At 41.7% G+C, this 18,914-nt stretch overlaps 1 protein-coding gene across 4 annotated transcripts in view; it reads right to left on the reverse strand.

Annotated features, from left to right (window-relative positions):
- The window catches only part of Ulk2 (unc-51 like autophagy activating kinase 2), an 85,867-nt gene extending 67,585 nt beyond the window's left edge, over window positions 1-18,282 (reverse strand). For 2 of the 4 annotated variants that reach the window (XM_021175564.2, XM_029483193.1), the window contains exons 1-5: window positions 17,682-18,258; window positions 16,331-16,423; window positions 14,151-14,192; window positions 4,011-4,043; window positions 1,052-1,088 (exon numbers count right to left, since the gene is read on the reverse strand). In XM_021175564.2, coding sequence (XP_021031223.1) covers window positions 1,052-1,088; window positions 4,011-4,043; window positions 14,151-14,192; window positions 16,331-16,423; window positions 17,682-17,771 — 295 coding nt within the window. In that variant the 5' untranslated portion in view covers window positions 17,772-18,258. Of the gene's footprint in view, window positions 1-1,051; window positions 1,089-4,010; window positions 4,044-14,150; window positions 14,193-14,829; window positions 15,265-16,330; window positions 16,424-17,681 lie in introns of those variants that run through there. The other 2 variants (XM_021175563.2, XM_029483194.1) reach the window with 2 other exon arrangements.
- Window positions 18,283-18,914: the final 632 nt, after the last annotated feature.

Below are 18,914 nucleotides of genomic sequence, written 5' to 3' on the forward strand. Positions count from 1 at the left end.
GCGCCATCATGCCCAGCCAATAAAATGTAATTTAACTTTAAAAAAGAAAAAGTAATTAAAATAAGAGCATTGACTCAAAATGAATTTAATCAATTCAATTTCCAACTTGCATTTTGGTCTAAGTCTTTCATTGAAGCAACAGAAACCCTAAGACAGACCCCCAAAGGGGTCTCACTCCACAGGTTGAGACCTGCTGCTCTATAGTCTTATTTTCTGATATAACATTGTATACATGCATAATGATTTAGATCATATCACCCCTTATTCCCTTCCCACTCCCTTCCTCTTCCAACTTCCCCTTCTACTTCACATGGGTTAAATTTTTTTTAATTGGGGGGGGGGTTGTTGTTTTTGTTGTTGCTGTTTGAGATTGGGTTTCTCTGTGTTGTCCTGGCCGTGCTGACCTCCCTCTGTAGACATGCCTGTCTCTGCCTCAAGTGCTGGGATTAAAGGCCTGCTCCCACTGCCACCACCAACCAGCTTTGATTTTTAAAGAAATGAAAGGAACTAATGGCTCAGTGATGGTACGACAGGAAATAAATTGAAGGAAATAAATTCTTATTTGGTTTCTTCCCTACTGGGGAAAAGTCCCTCCTCTAAACCTCTTCCTCACTGTCAGAGAGAAAAGGTTAATACTTATGTGAGTTTAGAAAATTAAAAACCAATTGGTCAGCAAAATAACTACAAGTTATACATAGTATTTATTGAATGTTTCTACACAAGTTTGGGACACAGAGGCAGCATTTCAGAAATGCCTCTCAGAATTAAACACACTCCTCTTCCTGAGCATTGATAAATACACATACATTTACCTTGAGCATTGGTAAATACACATACATTTACCTTGCGGGCTTAGTGAAATGGTTCAGTGCGTAAAAGAGTGTTTGCCACGAAACCTGACAACTTGACTTCCATTCTGAGACCCACATGGTAGAAAGGAACAGTGTACTCCCACAAATTTTCCTCTAACCACATGTGTGCCATGGTGTACCTGTACACACACACACACACTCACACCTGCTCAAATAAGGAAGTGTAGCAATAGAATTACCTTGCAAATAATCTGCCAGGTCTCCACCATTGCAATACTGATAAGTAAAAAAAAAAAAAAAAAAAAAAGATAATTAACTTCAAAAGATACTGTTATTGTGATTAAACTCAAGTATTTCATAGACTGATAAGGGAGTATACTTCTTTAAGAGGCAGAGGTAAGCAGATCTTTGTGAGTTCAAGGACAGCCTGGACTACAAACTGAGTTCCAGGACAGCTAAGATATACAGTGAGACCTGTCTCAAAGAAAGAAACAACAACAAAAACATTTTATATTTACAAACAAAGGAGTGTCTTCAAAGTGAGCTAGCAGGTAAGGGTGCCACATGTGACCAGAGCTAGAGCCCCAGAACCCACGTGATGGATGGAGATGGAGAGAACCAAAGCCTCGAAGCCTTCCTCTGAGTCTGGCTGTTGTGATGCACGCCTTTAATCCCAGCACTCAGGAGTCAGAGGCAGGCAGATCTCTGTGAATTCAAAGACAGCCAGGCCTACACAGAGAAACCTTGTCTTGAAAAGCCTAAACCAGGGCTGGCGAGATGGCTCAACAGGTAAGAGCACTGACTGCTCTTCTGAAGGTCCAGAGTTTAAATCCCAGCAACCACATGGTGGCTCACAACCACCCATAATGAGATCTGATGCCCTCTTCTGGCATGTCTGAAGACAGCTACAGTGTANAATAAAGTCAACCCCATGGCTTGAAAAGTACCAAATGTTTTTCCTATGAGGGTTGTTCTTATTCTCTCCTCTGGGGTTTTTTCTGATAAACACTTTTTTATTTTTTATTTTATTTTATTTTTTGAGGCAGGCTCTCTCTACACAGCCCTGGCTGACCTGGTATTCATTATGTAAGACCACTCTATCCCAGTCCACTTGCCTTTGTCTCCCAGTGCTGGAATAACCATAACAGACTGTAAAAAAAAAAAATTTTCCAAGTACTCTAAAGTGAAATCTCCTATATCATGAACACTAAAGAATTTCAAGTAGAACCTAGTATGGTCTCACATGCCTTTGATTCCAAAACTCAGGAGGCAGCAGAGGTAGAGACAGGTAGATCTCTGTGACTTCAAGGCCATCCTAGTATAGATATACAATGATACTCTGTCTCAAAACCACTGTGAATTTGAAATCTTTAGCCAGTTGCAGATACCTACAATGTTAGCAATTGGGAAACAGAAGCAGGAGGTTCAGGAGTTCAAGCCCAGTCTCATTTAATAGTAGGTTCAGAGAGAGCCTACAATACATGAAACAAAACAAACAAAAACTGATCCCAGCATTCCGGAAGCAGAGGTGGATGGATCTCTGTACTTCAAGGCTAGCCTGGTCTACATAGTGAGTTCCAGGTCAGCCAAGACAAAAACAAACCAACAGAAATCTGGTGATGTCTGGAAAGATGGCTCCATAGTAAGGGTATTCAGGTTTGATTCCTAGGTCTTACTTGGTGGATCACAGCAACCTCTAACTGGGGTCCCAGGGGATGCAACACCCTATTCTAGCCTCTGGAGGCACTTCATGCACATGAACAAACATATGCAGGCAAAATAACCCAGTCATACAAATAATAATGATAAAAATAAATATTATTATTATCCAGATTAAATAAATCTGGAATGCATTCTTTCAGATCTACTTTCTTATAAACACTAAGATGTATGTTACTATACATTAGTGGGTAAGTCAAATCAGTGTGTAGAGCAGTGGTTCTGTTCTCTACCTTTCCAATGTTGTGAATGTTCCTCACTTTAATACAGTTCCCCATGTTGTGGTGACCCCCCCAACCATAAAATTATTTAGTTGCTACTTCATAGCTGCAATTTTGCTACTGTTATGAATAGTAATGTAAATATCTGATATGTGACACTGTATTGGCTGGTTTTTTATATCAACTTGACAGAAGCTAGAGTCATCAGAAAGGAAAAAGCCTCAGGTGAGGAAATGCCTCCATGAGATTCAGCTATAAGGCATTTTCTCAATTAGTGATCAATGGGGAAGGACCCAGCCCACTGTAGGTAGTGCTGCTGGGCCAGAGAAATGTTAGTGATTCCCCAAAAACACACACAGGAGACAATCTGATGCAACTCACAGCAGGGTCTTTATTCTATTCGAGCTAGCTCGCCCCCCCCCTCCTCATCACCTCCTTGCACCTCCATCACATAGGCACCTCCATCACACAGGACATTTTGGTGGAGAGAGAAGCCCTGAATGTCAATTGGGGCAAGGCTTTATAGAAAGCAGCAATCAGGGAACACATGTGCAAGCATCTAATTGGAAAGTACTGTGGCCTTTAACATAATTGGCTGGTGCTATGAGTCATATTATAAACTTAATCTCTGCTCTCCTCTGCATTGGTGGTCATTAGGCAGGAGGGTGAGCTTGTGTAGGTTTGTTGGGAGAAAAACCTGGAGACACTAGTCTTGTTGGGGGTGGCAACTTGGAAACTAGTGTTAGGTACCAGCCTGTTAGTTTACCTGAGTTAAAACTTAAACAATTTGGCATCTCAGTGCCATCCCTGGGCTGATGGTCCTGGGTTCTATAAAAAAGCAGGCTGAGCAAGCCAGGAAGTAGCGCCCTCCATGGCTTCTGCATCACCTCCTATCCAGGTTCCTCCCCTGATTTGAGTCCCTGTCCTGACTTCCTTTGGTGATGAACGGCTATGTGGAAGACTAGCCTCAAACTCACAGAGATCTACTTATCTCTGCCTCTGGTGGGATTACACGCGCCATCATGCCCAGCCAATAAAATGTAATTTAACTTTAAAAAAGAAAAAGTAATTAAAATAAGAGCATTGACTCAAAATGAATTTAATCAATTGTTAAAGTTGTTTATAGAAAATCTAATTTTAAAGTATTTTAATTGTCTAGTTAAAACACTTACATTTTATATTCTTTATGAAGAAGTAGAATCTAAATCATTCAATCAACTTTATTAATACTTATTCTCAATACTGGTAGAATACCTACCTCCATCACCAGAAAGACAGAGTTGGGCAATTCCTAGAAAATAAGCATAAATATCATAAAAAACTAAACACTAGGTTTAGTTAATTAAAAAATACACTTGTTCATCATTAAGCGAAAGTCACAAAATTCATCAGGAAGTAAAATTAAAATTCTCAGGCAAGAGGAGTCTTATCTTTTTTACTTCATACACTTTCAGGATAGAACCGGGGCTGGGGACACCCCATGCAAGCCCCTCTGTGCTATACCTCTGGCCCTAAACTTCTCAACCGTGTTTTAGGTATTGGGCTGCATAGTCAAAATAGATTTTGATATGACACTAAAGTAGTTATCAACCTATTTAGAGGCTACTACAGGATAAATTAGCTTCGCGTTGAGGATGTTGGAAAGCAGTGGAATAAAACCCACATGAGGAGCACTGCAAGCTCGAGGCTTCATCAGCACAGCAAGTCCTGTCTCCAACCACAACAAAAAGCATGGTACATTCACCATTTGTGAACAAGAGAGAAAGAAGGCTTTACTTGGCCCTCAGCGAAGTGCTCCCACTCTGAGAAGTTTGTGCTCAGTAGCACAATAGCTTATGCTCTTCCTAGCAACACTAGCAAACTCTTATTTCTGAAACATAGCCATAGGATGAGTAGTTTTGGGTTTTTGTTTGTTTGTTTTTGTTTGTTGTTGTTTAGGACAACCATATTATCAGCAAATTTTTGGAAAATGAAGATTTCTTATTACAGTATACAAAATATGTTTAAAGATTTAAGGAAATTAGTTTGAGTATTTTTTTCAAACTGTCACACTTATACAGCTTCATGTCTCCTGGGTTAGTAATTCAGAGACTAAATATATGGCAATTTTTTTATTACATTTTAAAATTGCAATGCTGCCAGGCAGTGATGGTACACACCTTTAATCCTAGCACCTGGGAGGCAGAGGCAGGCGGATTTCTGAATTGTAGACCAGCCTGGTCTACAGAGTGAGTTCCAGGACAGCCAGGGCTACGCAGAGAAACCCTGCCTCTAAAAACCAAAATAAACAAACAAACAAACAAACAAACAAATAAAATAAAACAAATTACAATGCTAATTTTGAACTGGCTCTCAGGCTTGACATAACCAGTGCTGAAATGACTCGAGATGCAATACTTCACAGGCAGCAATTAAGCTCAACAAGTTCCAAAATTCCAAGACAAGGTGATCCATGGGAAACAAGGAGGCATCTGAGAAAGGGAGTGGCCAGTCCAGTCAGAAAATGACTTTACTCTGTCCACACTGCAGCTACAGCAGAGAACCAGAGACATTAACTAAGGATCTGAAAAAGTTAAGACCGTTCTACAAAATAATTTTCACAGTTTAACTTAATAATACAAACTTTGGCATGGAAGCGTACATCATTCACAAAATACTTGCCTAGTATGCACACATGAGCCCCATGTTCAGTCTCCAGCACCACAGAATAAAATAAACTCCTCCCCTCAATTTGACTGCCCATTTATAAGCCCTCTTTTGTTTACTTTTATAGTAACACATTACTAAATTAAAGTTGTAGTTCACCCAGAGCAGAAATAAAAGCTAGTGCTTCAGGACAGGAAGTCAAACAGCCGTTTTCAAGCTGCACCCTTTTAACCTCAGCACTGAGTATCAAACGGAGCTGCCCAGGGTCTGTTCTGCCTCTGTTACCTCGGGGAAGCCACTGCAATGCTAGAGCTGAGTGTGAAGTTCTATCCACGACAAAGTCAGTGACTTAGGTTAACTTGATTCACACACTTATTTCTCAAGAGGACTAGATAAAAAGAATGGAATCCTCCTCCTGCTGCTGCTGCTGCTGCTAGTGGTGGTGGTGGTGGTGGTGGTGGTGGTGGTGGCACACACCTTTTATCCCAGCAGAGACAGATTTTTTTGGTTTTTTGTTTGTTTGTTTGTTTGAGACAGGGTTTCTCTGTGTAGCCCTGGCTGTTCTGGAACTCACTTTGTAGACGACCAGGCTGGCCTCGAACTCAGAAATCCGCCTGCCTCTGCCTCCTGAGTGCTGGGATTAAAGGCATAAGCTACCATGCCTGGCCACAGGTAGATTTCTGAGTTAGAGGTTAGCCTGGTCTACACAGTTAGTTCGAGAAGAGCCAGGGCTACACAGTGAAATTCTTGTCTCAAAAAACCCAAATAACCAAAAGCAGATGGGGGAGGGTAGTGGTAGAAACACATTATGCCCAATTCCTCAATTCTTTTATCCCAAGGTCTATAGCCATTCTCCAAAATGGTGATGCCATCTTTTTCTTTTCTTTTTGCTAAGGTGAACAACACATCCAGACATGGAACATTTAACACATCCTGGCTTCCTCAGCAGCAGCACTCTCTTGACAAATGAGGAAGGATGTGGAAAACAGACAACATTTAGCAAGCAAGAAAAATCAAGTGTAGAGGAAATAAATTTTCTGAGGTCAGCAAATGGCTCAGAGGGCTCTGGCCTAATTTGTGAGCTCCAATAGAAAGTGTCTCAAAGGATGTGGACAACATTCCTGAGGATAATATCCCAGGTGGTTCTCTGGCCTCTACACACACACACACACACACACACACACACACACACACACACACACACACACACCACATACACACAAAGTAATGCCAATAAAAGACTTCTAACAAACAATAAAAAGACAACCCAATGTATAAGCAAGCAAGAAACTTCCATGGAAATTTCAAAGAGATATTTAAATGGTTACTAAACTTACAAATCATATTTAAACCAGAAGTCAGTAGAAAAATACTAATCAAAACCATAACTAGGGCCGGGCGAGGTGGCGCACACCTTTAATCCCAGCACTTGGGAGGCAGAGGCAGGCAAATTTCTGAGTTCGAGGCCAGCCTGGTCTACAGAGTGAGCACCAGGACAGCCAGGGCTACACAGAGAAACCCTGTCTCAAAAAACCATAACTAGAGGACTGGAGAGATGGCTCAGTGACTAAGAGCACTGACTGCTCTTTCAGAGGTCCAGAGTTCAACTCCCAGCAACCACATGGTGGCTCACAACCATCTGCAATGGAATCCAATGCCCTCTTCTGGTGTGTCTGGAGAGAGTGAAAGGTATGCTCACGTAAAATAAATAAATAAATCTTTAAAAAAATAAAACAAAACAAAAACCCACAAAAACAAAAGCAAAAACAAAACAAAATCCATAACTAGAAGGCAAAGTTGTACACTCTGTAATTCTAGTACTTGAGAGGTAGAGGCAGGAAATCAGAAGTCTGAGGCCATTCTGAGCTATACACAATGAGTCTGCGGCCAGTCTGGACTATGTAAGCCTCTGTCTCAAAAAAATAATAAAATAAAAATCCTAACTTAATACAATCACCAGAATAACTAAAATTGCCAGATGTTAGCAAGAACATGGAACAAGTGAAACCTTTAAGCACCTGCTGGGAGGAGTGTGAAGCAGTTCACTGGCAGTGTCTACTAACAGGTCTGTATTTACCATAACAACCAGACATCTTAGAGAAGGCGTTTGCAAGACCTATTTCAATGTGAAGGAGAAACTACAGAAGCCTCCTTTTCCATTTCTTTGAGGCTCTAAGGGAAGTGTTTTGGTGAAAATAATATACAATTAATAAAGTAATCCTGATTTGGAAAAAGACAGCTTCATATAGAGCCAATAAAAAAAAAAGAGGAGGAGGAGGAGGAGGAAGGAAAAGAGGAAGAGGAGAAAGAGGAGGAGAAAGCTAGCCTAGAGATGTATTTTTTGTCTTCATATATGCAAAGCCCTTGGCTGGGTCTCCAGCACCATGAGGGAAAGATGAAATGTTTTCAGCAGTGTTGAATGTGTGTATACAAGCACACACATACTAAAAAGGAAAAAGCAGGGACTGGAGATGACTCAGCGATTGAGAGCACTTGTTGTTCCTGCAGAGGATCAGGTTTTGGTTCTCAACACACACATGGAGGTTTACACCTATAACTCCAGTTCCAAGGGATTTGACTCCTTCTTTTGACCACATGTAGTACACACACATGCTATGTAAGCAACCATAAAGTAAAATAAATGTAATAAAGAAAAAGTTATATATAAGATACATCAGAGGTTTCTTCTAGAAGTAAATGGTACAAGAACAAACTATCTCTTTTTGCTTATGACAGTTTGAATTGTTTTTACACTAAGAGTATATTACTTAATTTTTGAAAAAGTGAGTTCTTTACAAGTTGAACAGCAGGACCAAGGACCAAGTGGTTCTCTGTAGCAGAATTTACATAACTCACACCAGAAATGGAGAAAACAACAGTGAGATACAGAAGTAGCAGAAGCCAATTTACTAACAAAGATTAAAAGAAAATCTTGTGGTTCCTAAAACCCATTCTTCCCGTTTCTCTGTAACATCTGTTTGTCTTGAGACAGGGTCACCCTACACAGCAATGGCTGTCCTGGATCTATGTGGTCTCAAACTCCTAGAAATCCACTTGCTTCTGCCTCCAGTGTTGCAATTAAAGATGTATGCCACTACATCTGGGTCTGCTACATTTCTTAATTCATTCCCCAACCTGTGGCACCTTCTATAGACTGTCTCACAGAAAGAAGAAGAATGATGTCATGCCTATAATCCTTCGTGTTACTCCCCTTGGGGTTACCATCTCAGAGTATCCATCATGCCCATTATAGTGAGTGACAAGGGTAATAGTGTTCACATGGACAAGACCTTAAATGAGTTTGCTGTGAAAAGCAATACTTTAATCTAGGTTCCTTACATTCGGAGCTCTTAGGTTATTCCTGGCTACTATAACAACCAATCATAGCCTGGGTAACTTAGTAAATAGAAATTTACTTTTGTATAATAAGTATTTTTTCAAACTACAAATGCCAACCACCCTCTTTTGCATTTAATACATATACTTTCTATATTTTAACACTCTTATTTAACCATACAGTTCAATTAATTATAACAAATGTGCACATTCAGATCAACACATGTAACATTCGCTGACAGTCCTTCCAAGTGCTGTCCCAATTTTCCCCACTTCACTCTCTCTGCTTGTTTTCAAAGTCACAAAAACATGCCTGTAGTAGCAGAATATGGCCTCATGTTTTCAACAACTGAGATTCCTCAATTATGTTATTGGTATACACTTTTTTGATGCTTTTAATTTACCTGGCAATTAAAAAAAAAGAATGTAAATGGGATTTTTTAGCTTTGTATTTTCAGTTTTGCCTACACCGTCTATTATATAATGCATTTTGTTCTTGTTATGATAAAATTATCAAGAGTTGATTATTAGGGTAAAGGGTACTCTACCTATAGCAGGCTCAGATTACTCAAGATTTATGTTTGAAAGAAAGACATAATTTTACTCTCCTGCTTATGAGCTGTCCTTAAAGTAAAGACCACGGGCTGGAGAGAAAGCTCAGTGGTTAGAAGCACTTGTTCTTGCAGGACTGGAATTCAACTCCCAGCACCCTTTGGAGGATCACAACAATCCCTAACTCCAGTTGCAGAGTATCTGACACCCTTTTCTGACCTCCACAAATCATCAGGCATGCACGTGGTACACAAACATACATGCAGGCAAAACATTCATGAACTTAAAGTAAATATATCTAAATGAAAACCTTAAAGCTATCAGGCCGCCTCTCCAGCATCACCAGTCCCCATTCTATTATCTGACCTTGAAAGCCCTCTCCTTGACCCTCAAGTCCAACAGCTCAATCATTCTTCCTTTCCGTGGTATTCACAAGGGAACTCCTTGGGATGCTTATGTGCTGTTCCTGACCTAGCTTTCCCACCCATCTATCAAATAATTTCTTCAGAGAGCCTTCCCCAGCCCCAACCTGACATCTTCATATTGTTTCCTCCAAAGCTCTGCAGCAGCTCTTCACATGCAGCCTTTTGTATGTGAAGGAACACTAAGAACTATTTGCTTAATTTCACCTTCCACACCAAATCTCTATGCAAGAAGCACTTCTTTGCTCTCTATTATAATCTGTACTAACTGGCTCAAAAAATACCAATCATAAAGAAACTAGCAACAAACACACCAGAAGCAGCAATGGAAAATCAGAGAAGAAATAATAAAAAGCAAATATAACAGGATGATACATTTACTAACAATTTATGAAGTAATTTGTTGTTTTTCTCCTAATGAGATTTGTTGAGTGTGTGCTTAAAATAAACTTGCATAACCTTTCAGAGGACAACATGATAAATATTTTGAACAACTAATTTCAGTTCAAAAAAGACAGGAACCCTAACCAGACATGGCAATACATGCCATTAGTCCCAGCACTAGGGAGACAGAGGCAGCTGAATCTTTGTGACTTCAAGGCCAGCTAGTATATATATAATGAGTTCCAGAACAACACAGTAAGACTCAAAAAAAAGAAGTGAGCCTTACAAGTTCTAGGACCCTGAAGCACACAACACACACTTGTAATCTCGGTACAGGGAGAAAGAACAGCAGGCAGGGCTTGCTGCCTAGGGAACTGGCCTTGCCTATCTCATGAGGATTGGGTCAGAGACCTTGGAGTAGAGAGAGAGAGAGAGAGACAGAGACACAGAGAGACAGAGCTAGATATACAGAGAGATGGGGAGGGAAGGCACTTGATAGGCACTCATTGTATTTCCATACAAAGACTGTTAATAAATTCCTCATAGTTAAAGGTATAACAACTAAGGATTAACCTGTTTTATTTATAAATTTCTAAAGGAAATACACCAAACAATGTTTACATCAGAGAACTGTCATTTTTTTTCTAATTTGTCACTCTGACAATATTGATGGTTTGAACATAATTACAGGGAAATATGTTTCCGTTAAGTGTCATATAAACTACAAAAAGGGCTGCTGAGATGGCTCAGTGGGTAAGAGCACCCGACTGCTCTTCCGAAGGTCCAGAGTTCAAATCCCAGCAACCACATGGTGGCTCACAACCATCCGCAACGAGATCTGGCGCCCTCTTCTGGAGTGTCTGAAGACAGCTACAGTGTACTTACATATAATAAATAAATAAATCTTTAAAAAAAAAAAAACCTACAAAAATGTGGCAGGTTGTCAGTTTCAGACGGGGGCAGATCATATATATATATATATATATATATATATTTAGCCTATGTTTGAATGCCAGCACAACAACGGATAAGGACAGGGTGGATGTAAGCAGATGAAGGAAGGAAGGAAAATTTATAAGTTACAAAAACATATGTAGAGCATTGAGAGGGCTAAGAAGGTAAAGGTGCCTGTCACTGAGCCTGACAACCTGAGCTCAATCCCTGAGAGCCACACGGTGGCAGAAGTGAACCAACTCCTCAAGGTTGTCCTTTGACCACCATAGGCCCACCACAACACCTCACAACAAAATAAATAAAAATATAAAAAATTTAAACAGAAATAGCATATGTGTGTGTGTGTATGTGTGTGTGCACGTGTATTTATAAACTTCACACAGCTCTCCAAAAATGAAAGTTAGTAAAAGTGGCATTCCTGTTAATAAAAAGTATTTTATTAGTCTGTAAACATACTATTCCCCTTTACAAACAAACAGAATCAGAGAAGCAAATCAAAACTATTAGGCCAAGACTGTTTACCTGGTAGCCAAAGGCTATACTTAAGTTTATTTTATACCTTAGCTCTAAGAGTACAAAATGGGTAATAAAGCATTTTTTATGCAGCCACCTTGAATTCATAGACTGAAAACTTTGATTTTGTTAATATCTCTTCTAATGATAGCTCATTCCACAATCAAAACCTGTACTAAAAAAAAAAAAAATGTTTTTCCTTTCTGAAAAAAAAGTACAAGCAAACCTGTTCTTGGCTGTCAGGGTTTTCTAACGCTCTCGGAAGCTCAATGAGGAGGCAACGTCACTTAACAGCTTTGCACAGGGCACCACCCTGCACCACCCAGGGCCCCCTATCCACAGGACACAAGCTACACTCAGAGCTCTGAGGACAACAGACACTTCAGTTAGGGATGGTGAAATGAATTTAGCTTGACTTGAGAAATTTTGTTTGCCCTTTCTTTCTATATTGCTTTGAATTTCACAAATGAAGAGGTAAACTATATCTCGTCCTGCTGATATTCATATTTTTTGTGCATGGGAGTTTATATTGCTGACTTTTTTGGAGTGGAGGGGAGAACAGTCATACTCTGTAACACTGTTCATAGTATTTGAGCTAGACACTCCAAACCCCAAAGTCAAGGACATTTTCAGAAAGGATGTATTACTCTCATTTCTATAAGAGGAAAAACATAAACTTGTGCTAACATGGGCTTAGTTAAACGTCTTGTGATGTGACCTGGTAGCTGAGCACGAGTGCCAGTCCACTCTGCATCATCCCACTAAAGCTAGGCACAGCAAGGTCAGCAAGGTCAAGATCTTGTCCATTCTTTCATTCTAGACTCAGAGTAATGGCTGGCACATGGCAACCACAGCAAAGGCCTGCACAACAGATGCACCTGAATAATTTAAACAACAGACAGAGCAGGTGTTAACTAGAGACAGAACAGAAGCATCTAATCGTCCATTTACTGTAATGGAATTCAACTGTCCAAATAGAGTAAGACAGGAGACAGAAAGGCAGACTATGTGCACTGACTGCTCTTCCCTGGAGTCAGCATCTTAAGAACGAGCTGTTCTGTCCCTGTGCTCTCACATGCAACACACTAGCCACGCAGGCTCTGGGATTAAACCAGGACTGTCAAAAAGCACCAGATAGCCTCTAGATGCAAGCCAACCGCTTCATCAGAAAGTTCCATTTCTCTCCAAAGTACATCTCCTGAAAAGATTTCCAAGAATGATTCTGACTACAAAGTTTGTCTCAGATGACTTTAGACTCTGCCTCAAAAAAGCAAACAAAAAACTGACCTTAGAATCCAGATTCCCTATCTAAATAAAACACAGGTCAAGCATATATCATGCTGATCATCGCAAAAACACAAAATGGTACACACACACACACACACACACACACACACACACACACGGTAAATGTATACAACATCCTTGTTTTCATTAATTCTATTTTCTTCTATTTCTATGATTTACAAATGCTGCTTTTATAAAGAAAAAAAGGTTTTTTACCTAATTCTTAAGTAGACAACAACCTTTACATTTACTAAAGAAATGTTAGATTTGATATAAACTACAAGTAACCCTAAAGCAATACCATCCAGCAATGTATCTGCAACTGTTAAACATTTAATCATACAACACATTATTCGTTTTATCCTATGGCTATATGCAATTTAAAAAAATTCTTGGAGCTAGCAGGATGGCTCTTAGGGTAGAGGCCAAGACTGAAGGCCTAACTTCAATTTCTTGGACCCTTTGACTTTCACACATACACTACAGCATACATTCTCTCTCTCACACACACAATATATATATATATATATATATATATATATATATATACACACACATATATATATACACACACATACACACAACATGCATTCACAAACACACACAAAATACGTACACTACAGCATGCATCCCCCCATACACTATATATATACTCCAGCATGCATTCACACATACAATATATATAGACACATGAAATAAATAAATGCGATCTTAAAAACTTATTTATTCATTGTTATGTGTATAGGTGCTTTGCCTGCAATTTTGTCTGTGTGCCATGTGCATGCTTAGTGTCCAGGGAGAAGATTGGAAGGCGGCACTGGATCCCTTGGGACTGGAGTTACAGACAGTTGTGAGCCTCCCTGTGGGTGCTGGGAATCAAACCTGGATCCTTTGGAAGAGCAGTCAGTGCTCCTAACCACTGAGCCATCTCTCCAGCCCAAATAAATGCAACTTTAAAAATTAAAAATAAGGCTGGTGAGATGGTTCAGTGGGGAAGAGCATTGACTGCTCTTCCAAATGTACTGAGTTCAAATCCCAGCAACCACATGGTGGCTCACAACCACCCATAATGAGATCTGATACCCTCTTCTGGTGCGTTTGAAGACAGCTACAGTGAACTTATACTAATAAATTAATCTTTAAAAAAAATTAAAAATAAAAAAACATTTTAATGTAATTCAAATAGTAGAATTCTTTTCGACATGAATTAAGGAAGCTTTAAATTTGAATTAAAATTCACTTAAATTCACATGAAAGAAACTTTTTAAAAATTTAAGTTTAAAAGAAAATCCAAAATAAAGTACCTGAACATCATAGAGCGCAACGATGTTTTCATGCTGAAGTTCCTGGTAAGGAGATAGGAAATTTAAATATTATTATATAATCTGAAAATATACTCTACTATGCAAATAAAACTCACTTCTATACATGCAGATCCCACCTGTAGCATATGACACCTTTACTAATGGCTTAGAAAAGTCAGTCTATTACAGAACAAAAATAACTGTGTCTGATCAGACTTTACCTAAGACCTAAATACTTTTTACCACCGGTTCTTTTTTAAAAATGCTTTATCTTGTCTGTTTACTTGTGTGTGTGTGTGTGTGTGTGTGTGTGTGTGTGTGGTGTGGTGTGGTGTGGTGTGGTGGTGGTAGTGATGGATGTTCTTATCCGCTTGACTATCTGTGCACCATGTGGGTGCAGTGGCCAGAAGAGGGCGTCAGTGCTCCTGGAACTAAAGCTATGCACAGCCAGCTCTGAGCTGCCATGTGGGTTCTGGCAACTGAAAAAGCAGCTCGTTCTAATGAGTATTCTTGTTTGCCACACAGTGCCATAATTAATATGATTGCAGACTATCTACTTAGTCTTCAATGTTTGCCTTTAGAAACCAGTTTCTGCCTGAAACATAATTCATAGCTCAAAAAACTCTTGCGATCATAACTGGTGCCCTGTTCTTCCCATCCCAAGAACTGTAATTCTTACCAAAAATCCTCCACAGAATGCTTTTGAGGAAAGCAGCTGTTAGATGATGTTTCGTGATCAAATCAGTATGGGAAACACTGGGTTAAGTACACAAAACCAGTAGAAAATTTCACTTTCTTTAGTGAGCCAGATGTTTGTAACTGTACAAATATTCAGTAAACAAAGTTTACCAAATTTCTTTGACCACAGGCCACCATTTTCCTCTTGAAAGCATCTCACTTTGATGATGCTACAGGCTGTGAACTGATCTAAAAATGAACTTTCTTCTGGAGCTAGAGATTTGGCTCAGCAGTTAAGGGTACTTGTTTCTCTTATAGGGGACTTGGGTTCTATTGTCAGAACCAATGTGGCAGCAGCTCACAACTGTCTGTAACTCCAGTCCAAGGGGACCTAACAAATAAATATCTTCTGGTCTCCCTGGGCACCAAGTATATAAATACATACATGCAAGTAGAAACACTTATACACATAAAGCAATAAAATAAATAAATCCAAAATAAATAACTATTAAAAAGTAACTGGGCAGTGGTAGCACATTCCTTTAATTTCAGCATTCTGGCAGCAGAGGCAGAGGCAGGCAGACCTCTGTGAATTTGAGGCCAGCCTGGTCTATCAAGTTCCAGGACAGCCAGGGTGGTTACACAGAGAAACCCTGCCTCAAAAAAACCAAAATAAATAAATAAAACTTTCTTCTATTTATAAGGGGGAAAAAGGATACCAAGTTCTCTTGCTATAGGAATATGATAAATATGTCAGCGAAAAGAACAATATACCAACTGTATCTGCCTGGCATTCAAACAACAGCAACGTAATTACAAGAAATCATAAGAAGTTAAAAATCTTCAGAGAATCCCTCTGTTTGGCCAAATCACAAACATCTATTCTCAAAAACAGCCTCAAAGGGGGCTGCAGAGATAGCTCAATGGCTAAGAGCACTTGATGCTCCTGCAGAGAACTTAAGTTAGGTTTCTAGCACCTATACTCATGTGCATATTTCCACACATACATAAAAATAAATTTTTCCAGCTTGGCAGTGGTGGTGGTACACACCTTTGATCCCAGGACTCGGGAGACAAAGGTAGGCAGATTTCTGATTTGAGGCCAGCCTGGTTTACAAAGTGAGTTCCAGGACAGCCAAGGCTATACAAAGAAACTTGGTCTTGAAAAACATATATATATATATAAATCTTTTCTAGCACTCCAGAGGCTAGCAAATCTCTGAATTTGGGGCCAGCCTGGACTACACAGTGAGTTTTTCAAGTCAACCAAGGTCACATAGCAAGACCTTGTCTCAAAGTAAACAAACAAATCTTTGAAAATAGCTTCAGAATACTCTGTAACTCAAAACAGCAACAAAAACAAAACACATGCAAAAATGAACAGCAACTAAAAATGACTAAACTTTAATCCAACTACCAAACTTCAAAGGATGTTATAACATGCTCTTTTAACTCAGGGTAACTTTTAACTCAGACTGTGATAGTATTCTAAAATAGCATACCTTTAAGATTTTTATTTCCTTTCCAAGCAGAATTTGTGATTTTGACAAGTTCTTTTTATTAATACTTTTAATAGCCACCTCCCAATCAGTTTTCTAAAAAGGAAAAAACAGTGTTATGCCTGAAAATTATAACACAGAAACAACTCAATAATAAAAGCTGTAAATATATTTTTAGCCACTCAATGTATATATGGTAGTGGGGAAACATGGCAAAGACCTCAAATCTCAAACTAAAAAAATGATTTCATAAACAACACAATACATAGCAATGTCCTACAGCACCGTCATTAAAAGTAGTAAATACAAAGACCATATAGGATCAGTTGAAAAAAGTTTACAGTCACATAAGAGTTATAGAGAAATAAACTTGGGAAGTGATAGAGTTCAATGAAGTTATCCTGGCTGGATTACAATGCTCTTATTTTTTTTCTTGAATTTTAAGTTATTTCATAATGAATAAGAAATAGACGACAGCCGGGAGTGGTGGCGCACACCTTTGATCCCAGCACTCGGGAGGCAGAGGCAGGTGGATTTCTGAGTCTGGTCTGCAGAGTGAGCTCCAGGACAGCCACGGCTATACAGAGAAACCCTGTCTCAAAAAACCAAACCAAACCAAAACCAAGAAATAGACGGCAGTACCTTTTTAATAGGCACTCTTGAAACAAACAGAATAACCAAAGCTTTTTTTTTTTTTAATTACTTCTAGTCCCAATGTGCCTTCTCAAATTCTTTAGATTCTATAACCTCGTGTGACCTATTTGCGAAACAGTGGCTTGGAAAAAAAAAACAACTGAGGTTTGAACTTGCATCTACGTTGTATTATTAGGTTAGGGTCCAACTATCTTTGTCACTTATTTCCTCTAACTCAAAAAGGGGAGGGATACTACAAGGCTCCCCCAGACACAGAGGAACGTGATAGTCTGAGAAAGCTTCAGACTAACGGGAAACGCGCCCGTTTTCCGCTGGGTGTTCAATTATCCACCATAAAGGTGACAAGCTCCGGAAAGCCCGGGGCGGGGAGAAGGGACAAAGATCCACCGACCCACAATATGGACAAGCACATTACACTGTGCAAACACTGGAGTCCTAGTCGCCTCGGGACCAGTGGCTTCTCCGAGCAGCAAGTCCCCGGGCGCACCTCGGTTAACCCAGCACTGTCAGGGAAGAACATCAGTGGCTCTGCGCCCGTCGGTAGGTGGAGCTCAGCCTAGCGGCTCTGGCCTCCAAAACAAACCCTGCGACAGTGACAGCAAGCACAAAGGCAGGCCAGCCCGGGGAGCCCTGCCCAGCAGCCAGGACCAGGGCGCTGGCTTCCCAGTTTTGCACCAGACAACGGGCGGGCGGCGCTCACCTGGCGGTGCCGCCCCCGGAAGACCACAGCGAAGGCCCCGTGTCCCACGAGGTCCCGCTTGCAGTACTCGAAGTCGCCCACCACCTCCATGGCCGCGCCCCCGGGACATAGAGCGCTAGGGTGGGCAGGCGTGGCGGAGAGCCGGGATCAGCACCGCGGGCCCGAGGGCCCCAAGCACGCCCGCGGGCGGCGGGACGGGGGCAGCCACGGCCCCGGGCCCGGACGGACACTCATGCCGAGAGGCCGGAGCGGAAACGGGACGGGCCGCCGCGCGGAGCCGGGGTCAGCGAGGCCTGGGCCCGGTCGCTTCTCATGGCCCGGGCCGCCGTCGGCCGCGGGGCTCTGACCAAGCGGCCTGGGCGCTGCCCGGCCGAGGGCACCGCCGCCGTCACTGGGCGTACCCGGAGCTACCCGCGCGCCCGACAGCGGTGCAGGGCCGGGGCCGCGCCATCCCCGCAGGTGCGGCTGCCTCGGCTTGTTGCGCCCGCGGCGCTGCTGTGTAGCGGCCGCCGCCCTGGAACCCGCACAGCCGCGGTGGCGGCTTCTGCCTGCTTCGCGGGAGCGCCCAACGCACGCGCGCGCGCCGGCCGCTCCGCGCCGACTACCGGCCCTGTGCGACGTCAGCGCGTCTTGTAGGACGATGCGCCCCAATCCTGCTCCCTCCGCTGAGAAAAGGAGTGCGCGCCCCGGGACGCGGCGCCAGGCACCGGGGCGAGTCTGCAGTCACTGGAGCGAGTTGGCGAGCAGGGGTGTGGGGAGGAGACCGCGGCTGCTTAGCAACGGGCGGCGGGCTCGGCTTGGCTCGGCGCCCGCGGCTAGCTGAGGCCCGCCACGCCCTGACCTGAAGCCACCCTCTAAGGGGCGGATCTTGAACTCCGGCCCCGGGAGTCGCTGAGGCGGTGCAGACACTGAAAACAAAAACTCCGGGGGCCGCCTTTTAAATCCAGACCGCAAACTGCTACACAACCCACCTAAGGGATAGGGTCTGACTGGAACCTGCGCCTTCTGGGGGTCTCTAGACGTCTGAGGGAGGCTCACAACCTCCTTTCTAAGGAGACGCTTCATCACGCCAGTCAACTACCAGTTTGCTTCGGGCTTTTTTTTTTCTCTGATTGTTCAGGTGAAAAATGATAGTCAACTTTTGCTCAAGAAAGCATTACAAAGCCATGGTAAACAATATGTGTGACCCCATACCTAAGTGTGTGTTCAGGTTTGGGGATGTTGCTGTCAATT

The sequence above is a fragment of the Mus caroli genome, chromosome 11 (assembly GCF_900094665.2).
Source record: "Mus caroli chromosome 11, CAROLI_EIJ_v1.1, whole genome shotgun sequence".
Taxonomy (NCBI): Eukaryota; Metazoa; Chordata; class Mammalia; order Rodentia; family Muridae; genus Mus; species Mus caroli.